Source organism: Pseudophryne corroboree, chromosome 9 (assembly GCF_028390025.1).
Source record: "Pseudophryne corroboree isolate aPseCor3 chromosome 9, aPseCor3.hap2, whole genome shotgun sequence".
Lineage (NCBI taxonomy): Eukaryota > Metazoa > Chordata > Amphibia > Anura > Myobatrachidae > Pseudophryne > Pseudophryne corroboree.
In genome coordinates this window covers 159,227,608-159,254,927 of record NC_086452.1, presented here as the reverse complement: position 1 = coordinate 159,254,927, position 27,320 = coordinate 159,227,608, and the positions used below count along the sequence as shown (strand labels likewise).

Below are 27,320 nucleotides of genomic sequence, written 5' to 3'. Positions count from 1 at the left end.
GGTCAACATGCAGCCATCACCATAACAACCATGTAAACATGACAGAGGAAGCAGCGCTGTAACAAAATTCAGAGAGTCGTTGTTACTGAAATGCAGCTGATTGAAAACAAATGCACACATATGTTAAAGTAATACAATACTGTAGATAGCTTAAATGAACTATAGAAAACATGAAAAAGACAATGTTTCATTAAGACCGTGTGGAGCCACCGTATTTAAATGGTGGATCCATCGTGCCTCCAATTGTAACAGGGTTTTACCCCTATCACCACCCCTCTTAGAGAAAGCTTCCTGATCTATAATTTTGTAACGTAGAGTGGATAAATTATGGTTACAAAGTTTAAAATGCTTGGCAACGGGTTGGTCAATGGATTTTCCTTCAAAAATCTGTTTGATGGCACTTCTGTGTTGTGTCATCTGTTCTTTAAATTGGCAGTTGGTCTTCCCTATGTAATAGAGACCACAGGGACAGCGTATATAGTAAATAACAAATTTGCTAGTACACGTTAACACTTGCCTAATCTTAATCTTTTTACCTGAATGTGGATGTACTACGTAATCGCCAACTTCTAAATACAAACACGATGTGCATCCCGTACATTTATAATTGCCGGGTTTTCTGGACAAAAATGTCCCGGAAGCAGATGAAGGGAATTGAGAAATATCTGTGGGCACTACTATGTCTCGAATATTTTTAACTCTTCTATAGCATGGTAAAAGGCGGTTAGTAGAGAGGCTAGAAAGATCAGGATCTGATTGTATTATAGGCCAAATACGTTTAGCTGTAGTGGTAATTTTCTTACTTGAGGTAGTAAAATTAGTTACACAGATCATAGCCTCATCGATATTCCGCTTTAAAACTTTATCACTAGAAACTTTGGGAGCAGATAATGCTTTTAATTTCGCTTGTTCTAACAGCTTATTACTATAGCCTCGTTGTAAAATTTTTGGGGTCATACGATTCATCTGAGTGATTTCATCTTACTCTAAGGTATTGCGAATAAGGCAAGCCACTTTTCAAAGGGACAGGGTGATGACTAGAAGATAACAAACTATTCACGTCAGTGGGTTTATTATAGATAGATGTAATAAATCTACCTTGGGACTTAGTCACACTGACATCTAAGAAATGAATGGTGTCTGCCTGTATATCAAAGGTAAATTTGATGGACTCATCTACCAAATTTGCCTGATTCATCATGTTAATGAAACCCTCTTTTGAGCCTGTCCAAAGTATAAACACGTCGTCAATATAACGTGTGTACATCGCTAAATTAGAGCTATATTGTACATAAGAAAAAAACATGTTCCTCTCAAACCCAAACATAAAGGCATTAGCATATGCCGGGGCTGAGCACGAACCCATTGCACACCCCTGGGACTTCTGGAAAAACTAATTGTTAAAAAGGAAATAATTTCTATGCAATGTTAAAGAAATCAACGACATGAAAAACGAGTTTTATGGTAAGAACTTACCTTTGTTAAAACTCTTTCTGCGAGGTACACTGGGCTCCACAAGGAAAGACATAGGGGTGTAGAGTAGATCTTGATCCGAGGCACCAACAGGCTCAAAAGCTTTGACTGTTCCCAGAATGCATAGCGCCGCCTCCTCTATAATCCCGCCTCCCCGCACAGGAGCTCAGTTTTTAGTTAACCAGCCCAATGCAGTAGCAGGAAAAGAGACGACAACGGTTAGTAGCGACATACACCACACTCTCACGACAGGAGAAGTGTCAGCGGCTAATGCCATACCAACCCAAAGAAGCTAAGTGCATCAGGGTGGGCGCCTTGTGGAGTCCAGTGTAACTCGCAGAAAGAGTTTTAACAAAGGTAAGTTCTTACCATAAAACTTGTTTTCTGCTGCAGGGTACACTGGGCTCCACAAGGAAAGACATAGGGGATGTCCTAAAGCAGTTCCTTATGGGAGGGGACGCACTGTAGCGAGCACAAGAACCCGGCGTCCAAAGGAAGCATCCTGGGAAGCGACAGTATCGAAGGCATAGAACCTTATGAATGTGTTCACAGAGGACCACGTAGCCGCCTTGCACAATTGTTCAAGGGTCGCACAACGGCGGGCCGCCCAAGAAGGTCCAACAGACCGAGTAGAATGGGCCATAATGTGAGCAGGAGCCGACAGACCAGCCCTCACATAAGCATGTGCAATCACCATTCTAATCCATCTGGCCAAAGTTTGCTTGTGAGCAGGCCAGCCCCGTTTGTGAAATCCAAACAGCACAAAGAGAGAATCAGATTTCCTAATAGAAGCAGTTCTCTTCACATAGATATGGAGAGCCTGTACCACATCCAAAGACCGCTCTTTGGGAGACAGATCAGGAGAAACAAGTGCCGGAACCACAATCTCCTGGTTAAGGTGGAACGAAGAAACCACCATAGGTAAATATCCGGGACGAGTCCTAAGAACCGCCTGGTCACGGTGAAATATCAGATATGGGGAACTACAAGACAATGCACCCAAATCCGACACTCTTCTAGCTGAAGCAATAGCCAGCAGAAACACCACCTTAAGGGAAAGCCACTTAAGATCAGCTGAACCAAGAGGTTTAAACGGAAACTCTTGTAACACCTCCAAAACCACCGACAAGTCCCAAGGAGCCACAGGTGGGACATAGGGAGGTTGGATACGCAACACACCCTGAGTAAAGGTATGCACATCACGTAAGGTCGCAATCTTCCTCTGAAACCACACCGACAAGGCAGATACTTGAACCTTGAGGGAGGCCAGACGCAGGCCTAAGTCCAGGCCCTGCTGAAGAAAGGCCAACAACTTGGCTATACTAAACATGGAAGCGTCATAATTGTTAGATGCGCACCAAACAAAGTAAGAATGCCAGACCCTATAGTAAATCCGAGCAGAAGCCGGTTTCCGGGCCCGCAACATAGTTTGAATGACCGCCTCAGAAAACCCTTTAGCCCTTAAGACGGAAGCTTCAAGAGCCACGCCGTCAGGGACAGCCGGGCTAAGTCCTGGTAGACACAGGGGCCCTGAACGAGGAGGTCTGGGCGTTGTGGAAGTAGAATTGGACGCTCTGACGATAGGCCCTGCAGGTCTGAGAACCAGTGCCTTCTGGGCCACGCTGGAGCTATGAGAAGCAGAATTCCTCTTTCTTGCTTGAACTTCCGAATTACCCTGGGCAGGAGTGACACCAGAGGGAACACGTACGGCAGCCGAAACCTCCATGGCACTGCCAGCGCATCCACGAATGCTGCTTGAGGATCCCTTGTCCTTGCTCCGAAGACCGGAACCTTGTGATTGTGTCGAGACGCCATCAGATCCACGTCTGGAAGGCCCCACTTTTCCACTAGGAGTTGAAACACTTCTGGATGGAGGCCCCACTCGCCGGCATGTACGTCCTGATGACTGAGAAAGTCCGCTTCCCAATTCAGGACTCCCGGAATGAATATTGCCGATATGGCCAGTAGATGGCGTTCCGCCCAATGTAGAATCCGTGAGACTTCCTTCATTGCCAAACGGCTTCGAGTGCCCCCTTGATGGTTTATGTAAGCCACTGTGGTGGCGTTGTCCGACTGTACTTGAACAGGACGGTTCTGAATTAAATGCTGGGCCAGGGTCAACGCATTGAAAACCGCCCGCAATTCCAGAATGTTGATCAAGAGGAGAGATTCCTCCTTGGTCCACCGACCCTGAAGGGAGTGTTGCTCCAGCACCGCTCCCCAACCTCTGAGACTGGCATCTGTCGTCAACAGGGCCCACTCGGATATCCAGAAGGGGCGGCCCCTGCACAATCATTGGTCCTGGAGCCACCAGTGCAGCGACAGACGGACCTCCGGAGTCAATGAGATCATGTGAGACCTGATCCGGTGAGGTAGGCTGTCCCACTTGGCCAGAATCAGCCTTTGGAGGGGGCGAGAATGGAATTGAGCATACTCCACCATGTCGAATGCTGATACCATGAGGCCCAGCACCTGCATCGCCGAATGTATCGACACTTGCGGACGAAAAAGGAAGCAACAAATCCTGTCCTGAAGCTTCAGGACTTTCTCCTGAGACAAGAACAACCGCTGGTTGTGAGTGTCCAATAGCGCTCCCAGGTGCACCATGCTCTGAGCAGGGACCAGGGAGGATTTCTTCCAGTTGATGAGACACCCGTGGGCTTGTAGAAACTGGACAGTCATATCCAGATGACGTAGGAGAAGTTCTGGGGAATTTGCCAGGATTAACAAGTCATCCAGATACGGCAGTATCCTGACCCCTTGACGGCGGAGTACCACCGTCATCACTGCCATAACTTTAGTGAAAACTCGCGGAGCCATAGTTAAACCAAAAGGTAACGCCCGAAACTGGCAATGGAGGTTGCCAATCGCAAACCTCAGGTATTGCTGATGGGACACTGCTATAGGAATATGCAGGTAAGCATCCTGTATGTAGAGGGAGACCATGTAGTCCTCAGGTTCCAAGGCCAGAACTATAGAGCAAAGGGTTTCCATACAGAACTTGGAAACTTTCACAAACCAGTTCAATGCCTTGAAGTTGAGAATGGGCCGGGAGGACCCATTCGGTTTCGGGACCAGAAACAGCGGAGAATGGTACCCCCGGCCCCTCTGAACAAGAGGCACCTGTCCTACGACTCCTGTATCCAGGAGGGTCTGTACCACCGAATGTAGAGTGTTTGCCTTTGTCTGGTCCAACGGGACATCTGTCCGGCAAAATCGATGAGGGGGTCGGTTTTTGAAGGCTATGGCGTAACCTCGAGTGATGACTTCCCGAACCCAGTCATCTGAAGTGGTCTTCAACCATTCCTGGGTATACCCTAGAAGCCGGCCCCCCACCCTGGGATCCCCCCAGAGGAGGCCCACCCCGTCATGCGGCAGGCTTATCGGTCTTGGAAGCTGGCTGACGGGCAGCCCAGGCTCTTTTGGGCTTCGGCTTACCAGGTTTGGAAGTGCGGGCCTGCTTGTTGTACGCTTGACCTTTTGCTATACCTGAAGGACGAAAGGGGCGAAAGGACGTACCTTTAGCCTTCCACACAGAAGGAGCGGTACTTGGCAGACAGGCAGTTTTGGCAGTAGCCAAGTCAGCCACTATCTTATTTAAGTCCTCCCCAAACAGAATATCTCCCTTAAAAGGGAGTACCTCCAGGGTTTTTCTAGAATCCATATCCACAGACCAGGATCTCAGCCACAATATCCGGCCAGCCAGTACTGATGTAGTAGAGGCCTTGGCTGCTAGGATACCGGCATCAGAAGCCGCCTCTTTAATATAGTGAGAAGCTGTGACAATATATGACAAGCATTGTCTAGCATGGTCAGAAGAGATTTCAGCTTCTAACTCTAGTGCCCATGCTTCAATAGCCTCTGCAGCCCATGTTGCCGCAATAGTGGGCCTTTGTGCAGCACCCGTGAGGGTGTAAATCGCTTTTAAACAACCCTCCACACATTTATCCATAGGCTCTTTTAGAGACGTGACGGTAGTGACAGGTAGAGCTGAGGAAACCACCATCCTAGCCACATGTGAGTCTACTGGAGGAGGCGTTTCCCAATTTTTAGACAGCTCTGGCGCAAGGGGATAGTGAGCCAGCATCTTCTTTTGAGGCACAAACTTCTTTCCCGAGTTTCCCCAGGGTTCCTGACATATATCCACTAGGTGGTCAGAGTGAGGTAAAACTTGTTTAACCACCTTCTGACGCTTGAACCTATCTGGTTTCTTAGGAGGGGCGGATGGCTCTGGATCATCCGTAATCTGTAAAATCAACTTAATAGCCTCCAAAAGATCAGGAACATCCACATGTGAACTACCCTCCCCATCAGCAGTATCTGTGTCAGAATCGTGGGGTCAGTGTAAACGCCATCTTTATCAGACGAGGTGTCAGTGACAGCAGTGGATTGTGAGGAGATAAGAGCTCGCTTAGAGTACCCCTTGGTTTTAGGCGAGTGAGGGTCAGACTTTTTAGTAGTCAAGGACTGGTTCAACTTCTTCAATTGAGCAGACAAATTATCCGCCCACGGCGGGTTAGCTGCAGGGACCACATACGGTTTCACCGGCATAGGAGGTCCCATAGGGGGTGTTAGTTTAGTAACTAACGTATGTAGAAGCGTGGAGAAAGTAGCCCACGGTGGGTCATTATGCCCCCCCCCGTTGCCACAGTCCCACTGGGGGCAAGGAGCCCCCAGAACCAGAGCCCACAGCTGCTACGGTCTCCTCATAGGGATCTGTGGCTTCAGCAACACCGGCAGTGTGTTCAGCCCCAGAACCGTTACCTTCAGAAGCAGATATGATATAACTTGCAGTATCAGGTAACACAGTACAATTGTCAGCAGCACAATACCTCTTGCCCAAACCCCTGTGCAGTGTAGTCAGCACAAGCAGGGATACAGGAGAGATATGGTGACTAAAATCACAGAGAAAAATACGTATTAAAGTATATCTTGTGAAAATCCTATATAATTATAAAACCTGATGCACCAAGCCCCCTCAGGTTATAGAATATAGGGATAGCAAGTTGAGTGAGAGACACGAAATGGAAACCACTCAGCAAGATAATGCACACACATATAGTCACAGTTATACAATGCAGAGGTTATTACTAACAATAATACTGCACTGGACCAGCTTATATATATAGCTAAGTAGTCAATAGATATAACACTGCACAGTAAGAACTGGATGTATATCACAGGGTACTTGTACCAAAGAACCCTGACTAAATGCACTCTTTCTTAACTAACACTGTCTAATTGACATGTAGAATACTTAAGTGTCATGTAAAGTCACAGCGCTGTCAACCAGGCGGCTTTACAAAGGAGGATTTGCCCAAACAGTCCCAGGAACAGTGTAGCTGAGAGAAATGGCGCCCAAACACTGACAGGGAGTGAGGGAGAGACAGATATGCAGCTCCAGGGTGGGAACATTTGCTGGAAATGGCGCCCTGGGGCTGGGGGAGGGGCTCCAGGTCTAAGCCTTATCCCCTCTGCTGGGAAAAACCACCAGGTACTGCAGGCTACACACAAAAAAAGGTTTTAAGAGAAAACCTGACCTGCACCCATGCCCTGGTGATCTAGTGGGATTGCCTGTACTGCCACAGTGTCCACCGCCAGCGCGCGCGGCCCTGCCTCCCACCGACCGCGCCGGATCGCGATAAAGCACGGGTCCCACGAGCGGGACCCACTCACCACCTCCCGAAGCTCGGCCACGCGATCCCGGAGAGCCCCCGTTGTGTATGCCTGACTCAGAAGAAAACCGGAGCCTCCTGCTGTAGTTACCCGGCAACCAGGGCTCGGGAGTGTACATCGCCGCTGGGGAGAGATGGAGCTGCAGCCGTGAATGTCACTAGACATGTACACACAGCTGCAGCCCTCGAAGTCTTCACTTTTCTTCTCAAAAAAGCTCTTCTTAGGGCTGCCCAGAGCAGCCCCTCTGTTATGTGCCTGCTATCTGCGGCACCAACTACAAAACTGAGCTCTTGTGCAGAGAGGCGGGGTTCTAGAGGAGTCGGCGCTATGCATTCTGGGAACAGTCAAAGCTTTTGAGCCTGTTGGTGCCTCGTAACAAGATCCTACTCTACACCCCTATGCCTTTCCTTGTGGAGCCCAGTGTACCCCGCAGCAAAAAAATCAATTGCAGGTCATTCATAATGTATATTGTCTTGAATTAGATTTTTAACCGCAAGCATACCACGAGCATGAGGAATGCTAGTGTACAGACTGACAACGTCAGCTGTACACAGCCAGCACCGTTCAGGATCAATATCAATACCTCTCAATTTTTCTAAAAAGGTAGTAGTATCTTTAAGTTACGTAGGTTCATTCTGTATAACAGGTTGAAGGAAATGGTCAACATATTTAGCCACATTGGAGTATAAAGACCCCCTAGCTGCAATTATATGTCGACCAGGAGGCTGTACAGAATTTTTGTGCAGCTTGGGAAGAGTATAAAATACAGGCACGTATGGTGCTTCAATAAGCAAAGCTGACATGGTGTTTTTAGAAATTATTCCATTGTTGACCGCAGCAGTAAGTACCCCAACCAGTTCCTTAGTGTATTGACCAGTGGGATCAGAAGGTAATCTAGAATAAACGGCAGTATCATTCAATTGCTGATATGCCTTTATTTTATAGTCAAGAACATCTTGTATCATTATGCCGCCCCCCTTATCGGCAGGGCGCACAGTGATATCTGTGTAAGAGGCTAAATCTCTTAAAGCCAAACGTTCCTCTCTAGAGACATTGGAAACAACTTTAGTATCTTTAGGGTCACAATTCTCAATGCAAGCAGAGATGGTTTTGGTAAAGGATTTGATGGCTACATTGTTAGAATAAGGATCAAATGAAGATTTAGTCCTGATATGACATTCTACTGGACCAGATACAACATCAACCTTTCTGTTAAAGAATTCTTTTAAACGGAGCTGTCGGTTAAATCGATTCAAGTCAATTTTACTGTCAAATACATTATGTGCATTAGTGGGCACAAAATTCAGACCCTTAGAAAGCACCCGTATTTCTGTCTCAGTAAGGGATCTAGAAGACAGGTTATACACCATTTCTTGTTCTTTGCCTTCTTTCCACCTGTCTCTTTGGCACTGGTTGCCGCGGCGGGTTCTAGATCGCTGTGTTGTCCTAATTGTGCACGGTTCTTCACCCCTAAAGGGACACGTGAGGCAGCAGTCTTTCTGTTAGACGTTATCTGTTCCGATTCGCTGTTAGAGGCACCACTGGAAGTCTCGCCCTCCAAAGGAAAACAATGTGGTCTCCTATATGATTTAGATTTAAAGGATTTTTGTTTGCCAGCAGGATTATTAACCCACAGATAAACACGGTTCTCCGTATAATCTTTAGTAACCGTGCTATATTTTCTGGTTTTAAAGTTGATCAAGTCAGTTTTGTATTTTTCAACTTGTTGTGCAAGTTTTGCTGAACAGTCACAACTTGAATCTGAGGTAAGTTTAGGGAGGCACTCTTGCTCAAAAGCCCTGATTCTGAGCCGGACTGATTCCATCTCGCGTGTTGCCTCCTCTATAACCAACAGGATGAGATCGAAAGATGCTTTATTAAGAACTGCAGCCCGTCTCTGTTATGCACACCAGTGCCAGCAGGAATGTACTGGTGTCTGAACGGAGAGGGATGCAAAACAAATGAACTCACAGCCAGACTGGGGAATATGACATTACATACATAGAAGGTGATAGGGTAACAAAATAAACACAAAGTGAACAGAGAAGCCCAAAGGCTAAGAAACTGGGTGTCTCCCTAGTATTAGGAATGCTCAGATGGAAAGAAGCGAGATGTTGTGATTTAATACGTAGAGAACCCGAAATACTGTTGCTAAGGGCAACAGCAAAACCCTAAAGGGTTACCAACGGGTGTGGCAGTAAACTCCTTGGTCAGAGATGGAATAATAGACACAAGGAGAGTCTCCACAATCCTAGTCTTCACTTGCAGTGCACTGGTTCAGCTTACTGCCACTAAACTGACACCTGAACACCTTGCACAGTGAGAAAGGATTTTGGCAGGCAAGTCTGAGAATACAGCCGCAAACCTGCTAGGTTCACAGAGTAGCAAAAGAACCCCAGCAGGTTAAACGACTGACTCCAGTCTTACTGCTAGGTCTGGATTGGCAGAGTGTAATACCAAATCCCAAGGCCTATTTGCAGTAAGCAACAAACAAATACAAAGTTTACACAGTACTAGCTAGCTTTTAGGAACTGACTAACCAACAAAGATTCAGCAGCATCTGCCTAACCCGAGAAGAGGGTTTATATAGCAGGTGCTGTCCACGCCCCACTCAGACCTCACAGACTGTGAGCACAAAAACCAGCACCGGATCCCCTGCCGTGCACAGAGCCTGTAACTACTGCACAGCAAAAGACCCGAACCGGAGTATCAGCTATGCTCAGGTTACTCTGCTAGCACTTGTCTCCCGGTTGCCATGACGATGTGGCAGCACAGAGCAGGAGACCCTAACAGTACCCCCCTCTGACGAGGGGTCAAAGAACCCCTACCACCGGGTTTATCGGGGAACTGCGAGAAGAAAGAGCGTAACAGTCTGGGGGCATGAAGATCACAACTGCGCACCCACGACCGCTCCTCCGGGCCATATCCCTTCCAGTGCACCAAAAATGACAGCCGACCCCGAACCATCTTGGAGTCAAGAATCCTTTCAACAACAAACTCCCTCTGGCCACGTATCAGAAGAGGGGAAGGTCTTCCATTGGAAGAAGGATTACTAATCGCCCGTTTTAAAAGGGAACAATGAAATGTTTTATTGATACCCAAAGAACGGGGTAGATCTAACTGAAATGCCACCGGATTGATAACCCTAGTGATCTTATAAGGACCGATGAACCGGGGGCCTAACTTATGAGATGGTTGTCTCAACTTCAAATTCTTGGTAGACAACCAGACGAAGTCTCCTAATTTGAAGCTGCAGGGTCTTTTCCGCTTATCAAAAACCCTTTTGGTCACTAATGACACATACACAAGGGCTTTCTTCACTTTCCTCCAAATACCTCTAAGGACCGAAACCACAGAGGAACCACCAGGCGTGGAGTCCTGGGGGTCAAAAGAATTGGCCTTAGGATGATGCCCATACACACAAAAGAAGGGAGAGATCCCTGTAGCAGAGTGAGCCGCGTTGTTATAGGCAAACTCCGCCATGGACAGATGAGCAACCCAGTCAGTCTGACACTTGGAGACATAACACCTGAGGAACTGCTCCAAGGACTGGTTCACCCTTTCAGTCTGCCCATTAGACTGCGGATGGTAGCCTGACGACAAGCTGACAGAAATCTGGAGATCGGAACAAAATGCCCTCCAGAATTTGGCCACAAACTGGGATCCGCGGTCAGAGACCACATCAAGTGGCAACCCGTGGAGGCGCACAACATGCAGCATAAATAATTCAGACAGGCGTCTGGCCGATGGCAGCCCAACCAATGGAACGAAGTGCGCCATCTTCGAAAACCTGTCAACGACAACCCAGATGGCTGTCATCCCCGAGGATTTGGGCAAGTCCACCACAAAATCCATTGAAATGTGGGTCCATGGCTTAGATGGAATAGAGAGTGGATGTAATGGGCCAACAGGAATCCCTCTAGGAGTCTTATTTCGGGCACAGATGTCACATGCCCGAACCCACTGATCCACATCCCTAGCCACCGAGGGCCACCACACCGCCCTAGATAGCAACTCCCGAGTTCTGGCAATACCCGGGTGACCTGCCGACTTCTTGGCATGGAATTCCAGGAACACTCGCTGTCTTAACCTAGGAGGCACAAACAAAAGACCTACCGGAAGGTCTGGAGGAGCCTGCTCCTGTGCTCTAAGGACTAATGACAAGAGGTCCTGGGTAATGCCCACTTTAATACATGATGGGGACACAATGGGCAATGGCTCCTCTGTGGTCTCCTGGATTGGAGCAAAACTCTGCGAGAGCGCATCAGCCTTGATGTTTTTTGACCCAGGGCGATATGTTATCAAAAAATTAAAGCGAGCAAAAAACAAAGCCCATCGTGCCTGCCTGGCATTGAGGCGCTTCGCTGACTCTAAATATGCCAAATTCTTATGGTCGGTGAGAATTGAGACCACAAACTTAGCCCCCTCAAGCCAGTGTCTCCACTCCTCGAGTGCATCCTTAATAGCCAACAATTCCCGGTTACCCACGTCATAATTCATCTCGGCAGGCGAAAATTTACGGGAAAAGTAAGCACAGGGATGAAGGCGATTATCAGACACCCCCATCTGAGAGAGCACTGCCCCAATACCCATCTCAGAGGCATCCACCTCCACCACAAAAGGACGCTCTGGATCTGGGTGTCACAGCACCTTGGCCGAGACAAATGCCCTTTTGAGACGGGCAAAAGCCGCTTTGGCCTCACAAGACCAGTGAGCAACATCCGCCCCTTTCTTAGTGAGTGCCACCAAGGGCGCCACTATAGATGAAAATCCAGCGATAAATCGTCTATAAAAATTCGCAAAGCCCAGAAAACGCTGAAGCGCCTTCAAACTAGTGGGCTGCACCCAATCCAGGACTGCCTGTACCTTGGAACCCTCCATTTGGAAACCTTCTGGAGAGATAATATATCCTAGAAATGCGATTTGCTGAACTTCAAATTCGCACTTCTCCAGCTTCGCCCCAAGCCGGTGGTCTCTGAGTTTCTGGAGGACTAAGCGTACATGCTTCCGATGTTCCTCCAGGGAATGGGAGAAGATTAGGATGTCATCTAAGTATACAACTAAGAATCGATCCAAATATTCCCTGAGCACATCGTTCATGAAGTCCTGGAAGACTGCCGGGGCATTACAGAGCCCAAAAGGCATCACCAAATATTCATAATGCCCTGAGTGGGTATTAAAGGCAGTCTTCCATTCATCCCCCTCTCTTATTCGGATTAGATTGTACGCACCGCGTAGGTCAATCTTAGAAAAAATGGTGGCAGTACGAAGCTGGTCAAACAAGACCGAAATGAGAGGCAGTGGGTATGAGTTTTTAATCTTGATACGGTTCAATTCCCTGAAGTCGATGCAGGGTCGCAATGAACCGTCCTTTTTACCTACGAAGAAGAACCCCGACCCAACTGGTGACTGTGAAGGTCTGATAAATCCCTTAGCCAGGTTCTCCAAAATGTACTCTGCCATAGCCTGAGTCTCAGGACGTGACAGGGAGTACAACCTGCTCTTGGGAAGCTTAGCATTCGGCAACAAATCAATGGCACAGTCATAGGGGCGATGGGGAGGTAGTACCTCTGCAACTCTTTTGGAGAACACGTCCGCAAAATCTGCATAACATCCTGGCAATCCTGGCAAACTTAGCTGCGAAAGCCTGACTGGAAGGCTCAAGCAACTCCTGAAACAATCAGTACCCCAACTAAGAATCTCCCCAGAGACCCAGTCAAATTGAGGATTGTGGTCCCTTAACCAGGGTAACCCCAACACCAATGGGGCAAAAGTACAGACAGTCACATAAAAGGACAATTTTTCAGAGTGTGTGGCTCCAATAAACAAAGAAATCTGGCTAGTGCAAGAGGTAATTTTACCCTGGGATAATGGTTCCCCGTTTAACCCACAAATCTCAATCTCCGATGCCAAGGGTACTAAGGGAACAGAGTGTTTCAGGGCGAATTGGCGGTCCATAAAAACCCCGTCGGCCCCACTGTCCACAAAGGCCTCAGTCTTGACAGTTTGACCGAGGATCTTCAAGGTCACCGGAATGATAAAAGTCTTCTTGGGAAATTCTGACTTCTGGCCTGACAGGATATTTCCCATCACCCTCAGGCCCTGAAGTTTTCCGGCTTTTCTGGGCATGATACTACCACATGACCTTTATTCCCACAGTACAAACATAACCCCTGCTGTCTCCTCCGTGTCTTCTCACGCGAGGAGAGGCGGGTAGCCCCAATCTGCATAGGCTCCTCGGAAAATTCCTCAGAGTCTGAGGTTCCCTTTGGAAAGAAGGAAACCTCGGTCTCCCTTTCAAGCCTGCGCTCTCTCAGCCGTCTATCCACCCGAATGGATAACTGCATGAGCTGATCCAAGCTATCAGGCAAGGGATATTGTACCAGTTGGTCTTTTAACTGGTTAGAAAGACCTCTTCGGTACTGGTGTCTCAGGGCTGGGTCATTCCACTGTGTATCATGGGCCAACCTCCGAAACTCCGTACAATAAACCTCAACTGGCCTTCGCCCTTGCTTAAGGATCGAAATCTGAGCCTCGGCTGAGGCCGTCTTGTCAGGGTCATCATACAACATGCCCAGTGCCGTAAAAAAAGCATCAACACTTTTAAGCGACGGACAGTCAGGCTGCAACCCATATGCCCAGACCTGTGGGTCTCCTTGTAGCAAGGAAATCACTATGCCCACCCGCTGAATCTCCGACCCAGAAGACTGAGGCCTAAGCTGGAAATATAGCTTGCAGCTCTCCTTGAAACAAAAGAACTGCGAGCGATCTCCAGAAAAACGATCCGGGAGATTTACTTTCGGCTTCTTAACCCCTGAAGGCACTGCTGCTGCGGGAGCTCCACCAGCGGCCTGCGAGGTGTGCATTTTAATGGACAAATCATTAAATTGTCGAGTCAGGACCTGCACCTGATCGACCACCTGTTGCAAAGTATTTTGAGGGGTATGCTCCATATTCCCACAAAATTTCAACAGGAGTATTAGGCTGCTGAATATGTTATGCACACCAGTGCCAGCAGGAATGTACTGGTGTCTGAACGGAGAGGGATGCAAAACAAATGATCTCACAGACAGACTGGGGAATATGACATTACATACATAGAAGGTGATAGGGTAACAAAATAAACACAAAGTGAACAGAGAAGCCCAAAGGCTAAGAAACTGGGTGTCTCCCTAGTATTAGGAATGCTCAGATGGAAAGAAGCGAGATGTTGTGATTTAATACGTAGAGAACCCGAAATGCTGTTGCTAAGGGCAACAGCAAAACCCTAAAGGGTTACCAACGGGTGTGGCAGTAAACTCCTTGGTCAGAGATGGAATAATAGACACAAGGGGGTAAATTTACTAAGATTCGTAATTTCCGAAAAAAGGTCAAAGTTCAATCACGAATGACATCGACAGTGTAAAACTGCAACTTTTTGAATTGATTACGATGGATTTACTAAGCTGTCGTATTCGGGTTTTTCTTTTCTTCCGATGTCGATGTCATTCGTGGTTTTTTACCTATTTTTACGGCAGTGATTAGCAAAACACTGCCGACTTTTTTTACAATCAATCTCGGCCGGATCTGTGTGATCCGTGCTGGGGTTTATTTTATTTTATTTTTTTAATTAAACACTGTAAAATAATTAAAAAAAATGCGTGGGGTCCCCCCTCCTAAGCATAACCAGCCTCGGGCTCTTTGAGCCGATCCTGGTTGCAAAAATATGGGGGGAAAAATGACAGGGGTTCCCCCATATTTAAGCAACCAGCATCGGGCTCTGCGCCTGGTCCTGGTCCCAAAAATACGGGGGACAAAAAGAGTAGGGGTCCCCCGTATTTTTAAAACCAGCACCGGGCTCCACTAGCTGGACAGATAATGCCACAGCCGGGGGTCACTTTTATATAGTGCCCTGCGGCCGTGGCATCAAAAATCCAACTAGTCACCCCTGGCCGGGGTACCCTGGGGGAGTGGGGACCCCTTCAATCAAGGGGTCCCCCCCCCCCAGCCACCCAAGGGCCAGGGGTGAAGCCCGAGGCTGTCCCCCCCCATCCAATGGGCTGCGGATGGGGAGGCTGATAGCCTTTGTTGTAAAAGAAAAGATATTGTTTTTAGTAGCAGTACTACAAGGCCCAGCAAGCCTCCCCCGCATGCTGGTACTTGGAGAACCACAAGTACCAGCATGCGACGGAAAAACGGGCCCGCTGGTACCTGTAGTACTACTACTAAAAAAATACCCCAAAAAAGACAAGACACACACACCGTGAAAGTAAAGATTTATTACATACATCCACACAAACATACATACATACTTACCTTATGTTCACACGCAGGTCGGTCCTCTTCTCCAGTAGAATCCAAGGGGTACCTGTTGAAGAAATTATACTCACGAGATCCAGGGGTCCAGGCTCCTCGGGAAATCCAGGGGTAATCCACGTACTTGCATAAAATAAGAAAACGGAAAGCCGAGCCACGAACTGAAAGGGGCCCCATGTTTTCACATGGGACTCCTTTCCACGAATGCCAGAAACCCACTCTGACTGATGTCTAAGTGGGTTTCTTCAGCCAATCAGGGAGTGCCACGTTGTAGCACTCTCCTGATCGGCTGTGTGCTCTTGTCCTCACTGACAGGCAGCACACGGCAGTGTTACAATGTAGCGCCTATGCGCTACATTGTAACCAATGATGGGAACTTTCTGCCCTGTGGTTGACCTAAAGTGACGTCACCGCTGAGCTGAAAGTTCCCATCATTGGTTACAATGTAGCGCATAGGCGCTACATTGTAACACTGCCGTGTGCTGCCTGTCAGTGAGGACAAGAGCACACAGCTGATCAGGAGAGTGCTACAACGTGGCGCTCCCTGATTGGCTGAAGAAACCCACTTAGACATCAGTCAGAGTGGGTTTCTGGCATTCGTGGAAAGGAGTCCCATGTGAAAACATGGGGCCCCTTTCAGTTCGTGGCTCGGCTTTCCGTTTTCTTATTTTATGCAAGTACGTGGATTACCCCTGGATTTCCCGAGGAGCCTGGACCCCTGGATCTCGTGAGTATAATTTCTTCAACAGGTACCCCTTGGATTCTACTGGAGAAGAGGACCGACCTGCGTGGGAACTTAAGGTAAGTATGTATGTATGTGTGTATGTATGTAATAAAATTATACTTTCACGGTGTGTGTGTCTTGTCTTTTTTTGGGTATTTTTTTAGTAGTAGTACTACAGGTACCAGCGGGCCCGTTTTTCCGTCGCATGCTGGTACTTGTGGTTCTCCAAGTACCAGCATGCGGGGGAGGCTTGCTGGGCCTTGTAGTACTGCTACTAAAAACAATATCTTTTCTTTTACAACAAAGGCTATCAGCCTCCCCATCCGCAGCCCATTGGATGGGGGGGGACAGCCTCGGGCTTCACCCCTGGCCCTTGGGTGGCTGAGGGGGGGGGCCCCTTGATTGAAGGGGTCCCCACTCCCCCAGGGTACCCCGGCCAGGGGTGACTAGTTGGATTTTTGATGCCACGGCCGCAGGGCACTATATAAAAGTGACCCCCGGCTGTGGCATTATCTGTCCAGCTAGTGGAGCCCGGTGCTGGTTTTAAAAATACGGGGGACCCCTACTCTTTTTGTCCCCCGTATTTTTGGGACCAGGACCAGGCGCAGAGCCCGATGCTGGTTGCTTAAATATGGGGGAACCCCTGTCATTTTTTTTCCCATATTTCTGCAACCAGGATCGGCTCAAAGAGCCCGAGGCTGGTTATGCTTAGGAGGGGGGACCCCACGCAATTTTTTTAGTAAAAATAAGCACTTTCCCACCCCTTCCAACTGATATACATGCACGGATCTCATGGATCCCTGCATGCCTATCAAATCACGGAAAAAAAAAGCAGGTCTGTTTTTTTTTAGCACTTTTTTACGAGTTGTAATTTTTCACGGCAGTGTTTTGTGTTTTTTTGCTTTGCACTTCTTAGTAAATGACCGAGATTCATACTTAAACAGCCGCGTTTTGACCGATGGTGTATTCATTCGTAATTTTTTACCTGAACTTGGAAAAAATTACGAATGCCCTCATCACTGCCGTGATTAGTGCTTAGCAAATTACCGAGATGACACTTTGATGAAAAAACGGCATCTCGGTCAAAATCGGGAGCTTAGTAAATTTCCCCCAAGGAGAGTCTCCACAATCCTAGTCCTCACTTGCAGTGCACTGGTTCAGCTTACTGCCACTAAACTGACACCTGAACACCTTGCACAGTGAGAAAGGATTTTGGCAGGCAAGTCTGAGAATACAGCCGCAAACCTGCTAGGTTCACAGAGTAGCAAAAGAACCCCAGCAGGTTAAATGACTGACTCCAGTCTTACTGCTAGGTCTGGATTGGCAGAGTGTAATACCAAATCCCAAGGCCTATTTGCAGTAAGCAACAAACAAATACAAAGTTTACACAGTACTAGCTAGCTTTCAGGAACTGACTAACCAACAAAGATTCAGCAGCATCTGCCTAACCTGAGAAGAGGGTTTATATAGCAGGTGCTGTCCACGCCCCACTCAGACCTCACAGACTGTGAGCACAAAAACCAGCACCGGATCCCCTGCCGTGCACAGAGCCTGTAACCACTGCACAGCAAAAGACCCGAACCGGAGTATCAGCTACGCTCAGGTTACTCCGCTAGCACTTGTCTCCCGGTTGCCATGACGACGTGGCAGCACAGAGCAGGAGACGCTAACAGTCTCCTACAAAAGTCAGGGTTATAACGCCCTATTGTGGGTGTATTACGGATGCGAAAACCCCTTGGTATCATTTTATCACGAAAATAGTCGGAGAGGGAAACCCCATGCAGATGAAAGTCAGTCTCTCGGATTTTTCAATTTCAAAAGCTGTGCATATAATTGTTCAGAAGACTCAGCAACACAAGCAGTGGTTAATTTATCTTTGAAAAGAATACGTTCCACATCCATATCAGAAAGGGATAGTTGTTCACCCTGTGGTAATGTGGATTGATGAAAACCAGCTACTGTTTCATGTAATGCCTCCATATCCACCACCAATTAGTGAAATAAAACAGCAAAACAACAATCCAAATGCTACTGCTATTGATGCACAATGATGCAGAGATTGTCCTGGGTGGGTGCCTTAATGCAAAGTTATGCTCCAACGAATAAACTTGAAATATACAATTGAAGTATTCGGCACTCCAACAACAGCATTACATACAACCTGCCGGGTGCCCTCCTCAGCTTGATGCAGAAATATAAACTCGGTATCAGGCGGCACTCACGGACTTGTAGGTAAAAGGAATGGAGATCACTCCACACTTAGCTTAACGTTTCGGTTAATTCAAACCTTTTTCAAAAGCAGCAAAACAAATGTAAAAAAGCTCACCTTTATACAAACAAGAACACACCACATGTGCAGGTCCACGGAGTCCCGGGGACGAACATCCGGAAAAAACGTCATCACAAAAGGACAAGCCTGTCCAGCTGATGACGTCACCCGGTCAACGTGCAGCCATCACCATAACAACCATGTAAACATGACCGAGGAAGCAGCGCTGTAACAAAATTCAGAGAGTCGTTGTTACTGAAATGCAGCTGATTGAAATGTGTCCACTCTACGTGGACAGAGGTGCGGCGCTCCAATAAAGAGAACGACCCAACAGCACATAAGATCCAATGACTTATCTCATTCTATTTGTCTTTGGCCTTACGGCCCATAAATGAGGTATATGATAAAAAAACATTAAAAAAACAACAGAACATGGTGTGTACTGTAAAAGCTGCATAGAAAGCAAAATACACAGTGATCCAGTAATTAGGGGCAGCACGGTCCCATATATAAAACCATTGAAACAAGTTTCTATATAAAAACACAGTATTTAACATATATAGCAGCAGCAGCAGCAAAAAGGCAGGTAGCACACGTAGAGGAAATATAGAAAAATAAGGCTTCCCTGTCCATCTGAGAGATTCAGGGGTACACAATTAGTCCCAGTTCCAATTAGTCCATTAATTCCAATTAGTCACAGTTTCATCCTATTCTTTGGACTTCACCAAGGGGACACCAACTTCTTGATGAAGTCCAAAGAATAGGACAAAACACGTTGGGACTTTGAGTAAATATTGTTTTCTCCACTCTTTTGTCTACTTGATACATAGACAAGTTATTTATTAAATTATCAACACGAAGCAATATGCATAATCAACAGTATATTAGGTTACTAGGGAGTACATATTAATATCAATCCAAAACTATAACAGCAGATCAGTAGCCTATGCCAAAAGCTGTATAATATGTTGATTGGTTTTACAAAGTAGAAGAGTGGGCATAAAAAAAGAGAGAGCTTTATAATGAGCAGCCAGGTGGAGAGATTTATATTGGTGTTGTGGGGTCCTTGTAAACAAACAGTAAGTGCTTTCTAAATCATAGAGATGTATTTATCCACATATGGATTTCATGATAGCTGAAATCTGTTGTCAAAAAGAGTTTATCAAAAGAATGTTATCTAGGGCTTCCACACCTTGTTGGGAGTCTTTGATGAGTGATTTGCCATAAAATCCATCCAGTAACATTCAGTTACTAACCACTTGCATTAAAAGGGTGCAAGTTTGTTAAGTGGTAGCCGCTACAATGTGTCAGATTATTTTATTTTAGTGCTGCATAGCAGCTGGAAAGCCAAGTGGAAATGGAAAGAACCTGGGAGAGATGGGAAAATTGAGGTGTAATAGTGGTTATTAAGAGTTTTAATCTTGGTACACCTAATAGCAAGCAGGATACCATGAAGGAAATATTGTCACTCATAAGCAAACCTTGGTAGATGGCATTGCCTTCAAGATACAAAGAAGTTAAAGTGGTCACTCGCCGTAAACGTTCAGTATATGGACAAATGATCAGTACACTAGTGAGAGCACTGTTGGGATGTAGTCAAGAGAAGCAAGGTTAAAGGAAAGCAGGATACATGATAACAGTCTGGGGACCTGGGGCTAAGTAAATTGAGGACAATAACCAAGCAATGAATAATGAGTAAAGACTCCTTTAGGGAGACAGCTGATGCCACCAGATGACATTACTGCCAAAGCTTTATTGAAATACAATTCTATTGCTTTGAGGAAGCTATATACTGTAATGCCCAGGTCACATCAAAGCCCATTGACATGAGTACTCTGAGTTCTCCTTATGGATTCAGTATACTATATTGATGGCCGATATGTCGCCGGTCACATCAATACTGGCATAATCCCGACAGCGCCCCAGAAATTACCCTAACCCTGCCTTGTGGGTGCCTAACCTTTACCCTCCCCAGCGGTGCCTAATCTTAAACCTCACCGGTGGTGCATAACCCGAACCTTCCCTTCCACACTGCCTGAACCTAACCCTACTCACATGGTACCTAACCCTAACTTCCCCTTGTAAGTGCCTAACCCCCCCTCCCCCCTCCCCGGTACCTAACCATCCCCTTACCGTCCCTGCACATTAGCCCTAACCCCTCTTCTAATGCCTAAACCTAACCTCCCACCCCCAGCGGCAGGACACTAACAGAACTTTCAGGATTCCAGGCATCAGTATTTTGACGCCGGGATCCTGAGCTCTGTCAGGATTGTGATGCCAGCCTTATGCCGCCATTCAGGATTCTGACATCGGTATTTGCAATGAATTCGATCAAGTACCATAGAATTGTCCTCTCTTGTTTTAGCCAAAATACAATCTGCTTTGTTATAAAATTGCTGCAGACTTATTTTTACAAAAATATTAACCAATTTATTTGGGGGTTTTTGTGAGAGAATTTGGTTGTTTTGGCTTTTAAAGAGTCCATCTGAGTGAGAAGACTTTCTAAGGGTCTTGTTTTAATTATTTCAGCAAAAAAGCAATCCGCCCTTCTAGGAAAATTAGTTCTCGGGCCTCAATGGGTTTTTTTGTACTAAGTAAGCATTGCTACTTAGCCAACCTCTAATCGTGGCCTTATGCGCTTCCCATATGAATTCCTATGCAACCTCCTAGGAGGAGTTAATTAGGAAAATGACTGTGACTGTACGCTTAATCTCCTGAAAGGTCAGTTGACTCAAAAGTTGTGAATAATTTAGACGACATCTATGGCACTGAGGATGGGATTTAATGAAATCAAGCATTATATTAACTCCTGCATGATCTGTCAGAGGGTTGGGGTTATGTCATCTGCAGTAGCCACGTGAGAGAAACTTGAATGCATGAATAATTTTGTTGTGGCACTGAGAAATGGATATAATTTGTTGCTGAAGTTTTTTAGATGCGAGGAGTCATAGAGGTCCATATGTCTAAGGAGGCCTAAAATAACCCCCATCCAGGCTGGAATCTCCACAGTGCCATCAAAAAAGAGCCAAACTACAAAGCCTGCCAGTATAAGCCACCTGCCTTCATAGACCAGCTTTGAACCAGTGGATGTAAAGGACATTGCTGAAATTGCTTGGATTTTGCGTCCCACCACCTGTGATCTGGACCCTGCCTCAACCAAGCTTCTAATAGGTTGTATGGATATAATTGGTCCTGTCTTTGCTTGAAAAATTGTTCAATGCTCTTTGCAGACAGGCATTTTCCCTGGACCCCTAAAGGAAGCAATTTTAGATCTCTTCTTAAAAAAACTAATTTAGAGCCTGCATGACCAACTACAGACTGGTATCAAACCTTCCTTTTCTAGGAAAGGTTATTGAGAAAGTGGTTGCAAATCAACTGGAAACTTGCCTGACAACCCATGATATTTATGATCCATTCCAATCAGGATTCAGGAGAAGACATACCACTGAAACAGCCCTGGTTGTGCGTTAAATGATCTTCTGATGGCAAGAGACAGAGGTGACTGTTCAATATTAATCCTTCTGGATCTCTCTGCAGCATTTGATACCGTGGACCATGGGCTTCTGATTGAGCAACTAATACATTTTTGTTGACTGGATGGCACAGTCCTAAGCTGGTTCAAATCATTTCTCACAGGCAGGTCACAGAGAATATCGTCTGGAGTATACTCATCATCATCAGTGCCATTGCCATGTGGTGTCCCACAAAGTTCTATACTATCCCACATGCTTTTTGCAGTATACATGCTCCCACTGGGTGAAATAATCAGGCGTCATGGCCTGGTCTACCACTGCTATGCAGATGATACACAACTGTACTTGTCCTTTGCTCTGGGCACTGATAACCCAATAGCAACCCTACATGGCTGTCTAGCTGAGCTCCAGAGTGGATGAGTGCCAGTTGGCTGCGACTGAACCCGGACAAAACAGAAGTCCTGATGATATGACCGCAACATCAAAGGACAAGACTGCAGCATAGCCAACCAACTGGACTTACACTTGGAGATTCAGAATTACAAACTACTGATCATGTCCAGAATCTTGGCGTTGTCCTGGATGGCAGCTTGACACTTAAACATCAAATATAAGCCACAATGAAATCCTCATTCTTTCACCTGAGGAACATAGCCAGAATCAAGCACTTCATTCCCTCAGATGATCTGCCAAAAGTCATACATGCATTTGTATCATCTTGATTAGACTACTGTAATGCCCTCTATGTTGGTCTCCCAGCAAAAGAATTGCACCACTTACAGCTGGTGCAAAACACAGCTACCAGCCCAGTTCTAGCCACATAACACCCAACTCTACTCCCTTCACTGGCTGCCTGTAAGATGGTGAATCATCTTCAAGATTGGCTTACTGAGTTTCAAAGCACTACATGACCAGGGACCAAGGTAAATGAAGCCAGTGACGTGGGGTGAGGCAGATGAGGCAGAGCTTTTCCTGTCATACTAAAGTTTGTGCCAGAGTTTTGGCTGTATAAAGTATATGAAAAATACAAAGAATATGTTTGAAATATGTTATTTGCATTATTCTAATAATTTTTATAGCCAAAGCTCTGGGGTAAAAGTCTATGGCAGGTGAGGCAGTGCCTCACCTGCCTAACTTTTACACTCATCTCTGATTAAAACTAACCAAATTTCCAGGAGTTTATACTACTGCACCTGTGTATAATGCCCAGATGTACTCTTTGGCTCATATATTGCTTGTAAATCTGGCTCTGGTGCTAGCCAGTGGCTCCTGAGCCATTTAGCTCACTGCACGTCCCTGCATGAAGCAGCTTCTGATTCCATACTGCCCCAGTCGATTACTGCGATCTGTATATGAAGGACTTTTAGCAGTACCTAGAATCTCCCGTAATTCATCTAGGGTTCGAGCTTTTAGTCATGCGGCTCCGACTCTATGGAACTCACTTCCCCGCACAGTGCGAGAGACCCCAACTATAGAATCTTTCAAAAATAGACTCAAGACCTTCCTGTTTTCTCAAGCATTTCCATAATGTCCCTTTAGTATCTACATGCTTCTGTATTTTATAATAAGCTGTTCTGTACTTCATTGTTTCTGTACTATATTATGCTATGTATCTGTTAAGTGCCTTGAGTCCTATTGGAGAAAGAGCACTATATAAATAACATTATTATTATTATTATTATTATTATTATTATTTATTTTTTAAATGCACTGACATCTAACGGCTGCAGCGGATGCAGCCCATATAAGTCAGTGCATTTTTTATTATTAGGGCTGCCATGTAGAACGTGCGCATGTGTGTTGGCACCAGATTCTCCTCAGCGGCTTCTACGGACTGCATATGCTGCAGTCCTGGAAGCACATTACTACTGGCTAAAAGGTTTCCTATTGGAAGACCTATCTGCCAATCACAGTCCTGTATGTGATTGGCAGATTATGCTTCCAATAGGAAGCCCTGCAATCACTCAGGGCTCACTGGTGGTAGAAGGATTTTACTGGGGGGGCTGGCTGCAGCCTACTAGGTAAAATCTGCCACTGGTACAGACGCTTAAAGCGGGTGTTTCATTCCTTGCACGTTTGGACGCATGGCTGAACATAGGGGAAGGACTTTGTAACGGCATTTGCATAAAGTTACAGACGAGCACCCGCCAGCAGATGCAGATGTGGGCACTTCTGCGTCTACCTCTGAATTAGGCCCAAAGTAATAACGTTGTTAAAAAACTATACGTTTATTGAAGAGCAAGTCGCAGGGTCATACAACATGGTGTCTGTATTACCAAATTCAGATCCTATATGTAGAATAATTAAAATGATGTATTAAAGTGGGATGGGAGAGGCCATTTTCGATGAGCCCGGTGACCTTTTGGCAGTATTACCATAACAGAAGACCTCCAGGAGTGAGAGATATGCATGAACACGTATCACATAACTGCATAGCAAAGGACCCAGTTGAGAACGTAACTAAGTGGTCATATGGAAATCTCTATAAACAGTAGAGATCTGGGAATGACTAACAAAAATCAGACATCTCATTTTGGTTTTCCCTCACTTGAGGAGAAGGAAGGGAAAACCATAGCAGTCTCATGACGAGTTGGTGTATAGTCTACCTCAGTCCTCGCTCTGTTATTTAATTTGCACATGACACTTTGTTATGATCGAATCACCACTCCTTGATGATTCAAAGTGCTGAACATTTGATTTTGGTCCTTTAATGGTCTAATCGTGTAGATTTTTTTTGTAATAGTATAGGTATCTTTGACAAATCTGAGATGTTCAACGTACGCTAGGCATACACCCTTCTCTCGCCAATAATTTTTTCTTGCCTGTTGTAAGAGTGCTAGACTATTTTTTTCCCTAAATCTAAATCCATATTGAATCCCAAGTTCCCCTTTATTCTTCATTGAGACTTCTCATTGGGCACCTATGACGTGTCTAAAGTAACAGTGGTAGGGAAGGGCTTCACCTTGTTAGATTGTTGGAATTTAGAGAGAAGAAGTGATTGAGAGGACAACTGCTATACTTTTTACAACGAAACAGAACACATTTTGAAAGATGTTTGCTATCATATAAGTCACACTTCTTTCTTTTATTTTTTCTACTCCTTTAATGTTGTTGAATTACCATACATATAATTGTATAGCTAGTTTATGGGATATCATTTGCAGGAGTTTCTACATATATTTGGAACAATTACGTATCACATCGTTTTACTGTTTTTATTTTATGCATTAATATTATTGTAGTAATATAAACACATCTGGAATCTGTGCACTGAATGCAGGGAAAAGAAAAAAAGTTCTATAAAAAGCAAAGAATAACCAACATGCTCCGAAGGATATCTGCTCCAGTAACGTTAATAGTGCCTTTTAGGTAACTGCTATTTTATGGGCACTAATTAGCAACACTAATCACTTGCACACACATTAGCTAAACAGGTATTTTCTTAATTGAATATGCCTATTGTTTTGGCTGCATTTACCTGAGTAGTAACTGATCCTAAGGGTTAGTTCACTATTCAGTGGTATGTAAAAGGTGATGCTGATTGCCGGCTTTGACCAATGGATTTAAAGTGGCAACAGAAATAGATGCTAGACCAGCCTCATTTAGCATTTATTTCTGTTGCCGTTTTAAATCCATCATTTAAAGTCGCTGATTATTGGCAGCTTTAAATCTACACCTAAGTATGATGGACTTCTGTTACTCTCGTAGGTGTAGCCAGCGGGGGCTGTGGGTCCCACTTACTTGATAGCATGAATTCTTATGAATACTGAATTAGCACACAAAATGGCTGCCTCTACAGTGTGTAGATCAGAGTTGCACATATAAAGTTAGCTGTTATATACACAGATTTCAGGCAATATTGTGTTTCTGTGCGATCTGATATTGTGTTTGCATTTTAACTTCTTTCCTAGATCCTTAAAGATCTATTTACCAGTGATGCAACTGGCATCAGAAAACACAGCTTCAGGTTCACAGATGAAGACATGGAGGCTTACCTTTATATATTTTCACAACCTGGAGCCCTAAGTGGTCCTTTAAACCATTATCGCAATATCTTCAGGTGAGCTTTAAAAACAAAAATGACTTGTCTGTCTGTTTTGGATGTGTACAGTGTGTAGCATACTTACCAATGTTTTCCAGATATGCAGCAATGTTGCTCTGGAACTGGTCTCCAGTTGCGCAAATCATTGCGAATCATATAATTATCTTAATTATTTCTGGGAGCCTTCTATCCAGGGAATTTGTGAGTCTCCAAAAAAATTCCAAAGGAGAGTTGGCTAGACTAGAGAGGACATTTTCAGTGAAGTAAGTAACATGAGTGGGTCTCTGAGCTGGTGTATAGACACAAGGGGTGGGGGGTGGGTGGGGGGGGGGGGGCTCTGGGCTGGTATATAAAAATACAATGGGGGGCTCTGGGTTGGCATACAAAGATAGGAGGGGGCTCTGGCCTGGCATATCATGCAATCCGAGTCACAACTCCATTTTTCATATTAATGCAGCATCTCCTGACAGTGAGTAAAATCATTTAAAAATTGTATTACTGTAATATTAGTGTATCTTAGAATAACATTTTCTTAGCAAAAAACCCTTTCCTAATGCTGGGAGGGTAACTGAGAGAAAAATTTGTGGTCCCCTGTTCAAAATAATTTATGTAATATGGCACGCCAGGAAAAAAGTTTGCCCAACACTGTACTAAGGGATAGTTATGGGGTGTGTGGCCTGGTGGCCATATTTGAAGGCTGCTCCACTCTCCTGTAAAGTTGCTCCATGTGATTACTTTTGCTGCATACTGAACTGGAAGGGAGCCAGTACCTGCACACTGTGCCTGACTGATCGCTCATCTCCGATCTCCGGCACCCCTGTTGTCTTCAAGACTTACATGCTGCATGTAACAGCCAGGACCCTGTGGCATCTCTCTGCAACTGTGTCTACCCCCCCCCTCCCCCCGCCCACTGTTGCCCCTCCACGTTGCCGTGCTTGTTATTGCTCCAGGGAGTGTGAGAACTCCATATCCGGGGACTCTGTTGTGGAACCTCGAGTTGTCTTGTAAGTTGCTTCCTGCTGGCCCTGGGTCTTGGTGAGTTGTGATTTCTCTCCTGTTGTGACACATGCACAGCAGCTCCATTAGAACCATTTGAAGGGTGCTTTATATGTGGTAAGTCAGTCTGCGGATTTTGGGGATACCCTTGTACCTCCCCAAATATTTCACTCCAGTTATATTAGTTAACTCACTCCTCTGTACTTGCATCTCTGCATTGCTGCTTAAGAGAACTCTGAGCAACACAGGGGACTCTTTTACAACACTGGCAGAAATTAAGGTCTCTCAACCTTCCCCCCTTCATGTGCCTGTACACCTCCTTCTCTCTGTCACCCTTTGGTGCTGTTGTGTATATTTGAATGGTTTCATATT

General features: G+C 45.7%; 1 protein-coding gene across 1 annotated transcript in view; it reads left to right on the top strand.

Annotated features, from left to right (window-relative positions):
• Window positions 1–27,320, top strand: part of EPHX4 (epoxide hydrolase 4) — a 194,561-nt gene that overhangs the window by 148,916 nt on the left and 18,325 nt on the right. Inside the window, exon 6 of the mRNA XM_063939898.1 lies at window positions 25,822–25,970. Within this exon, the coding sequence (XP_063795968.1) occupies window positions 25,822–25,970 (149 nt within the window). The remainder of the gene's footprint in view (window positions 1–25,821; window positions 25,971–27,320) is intronic.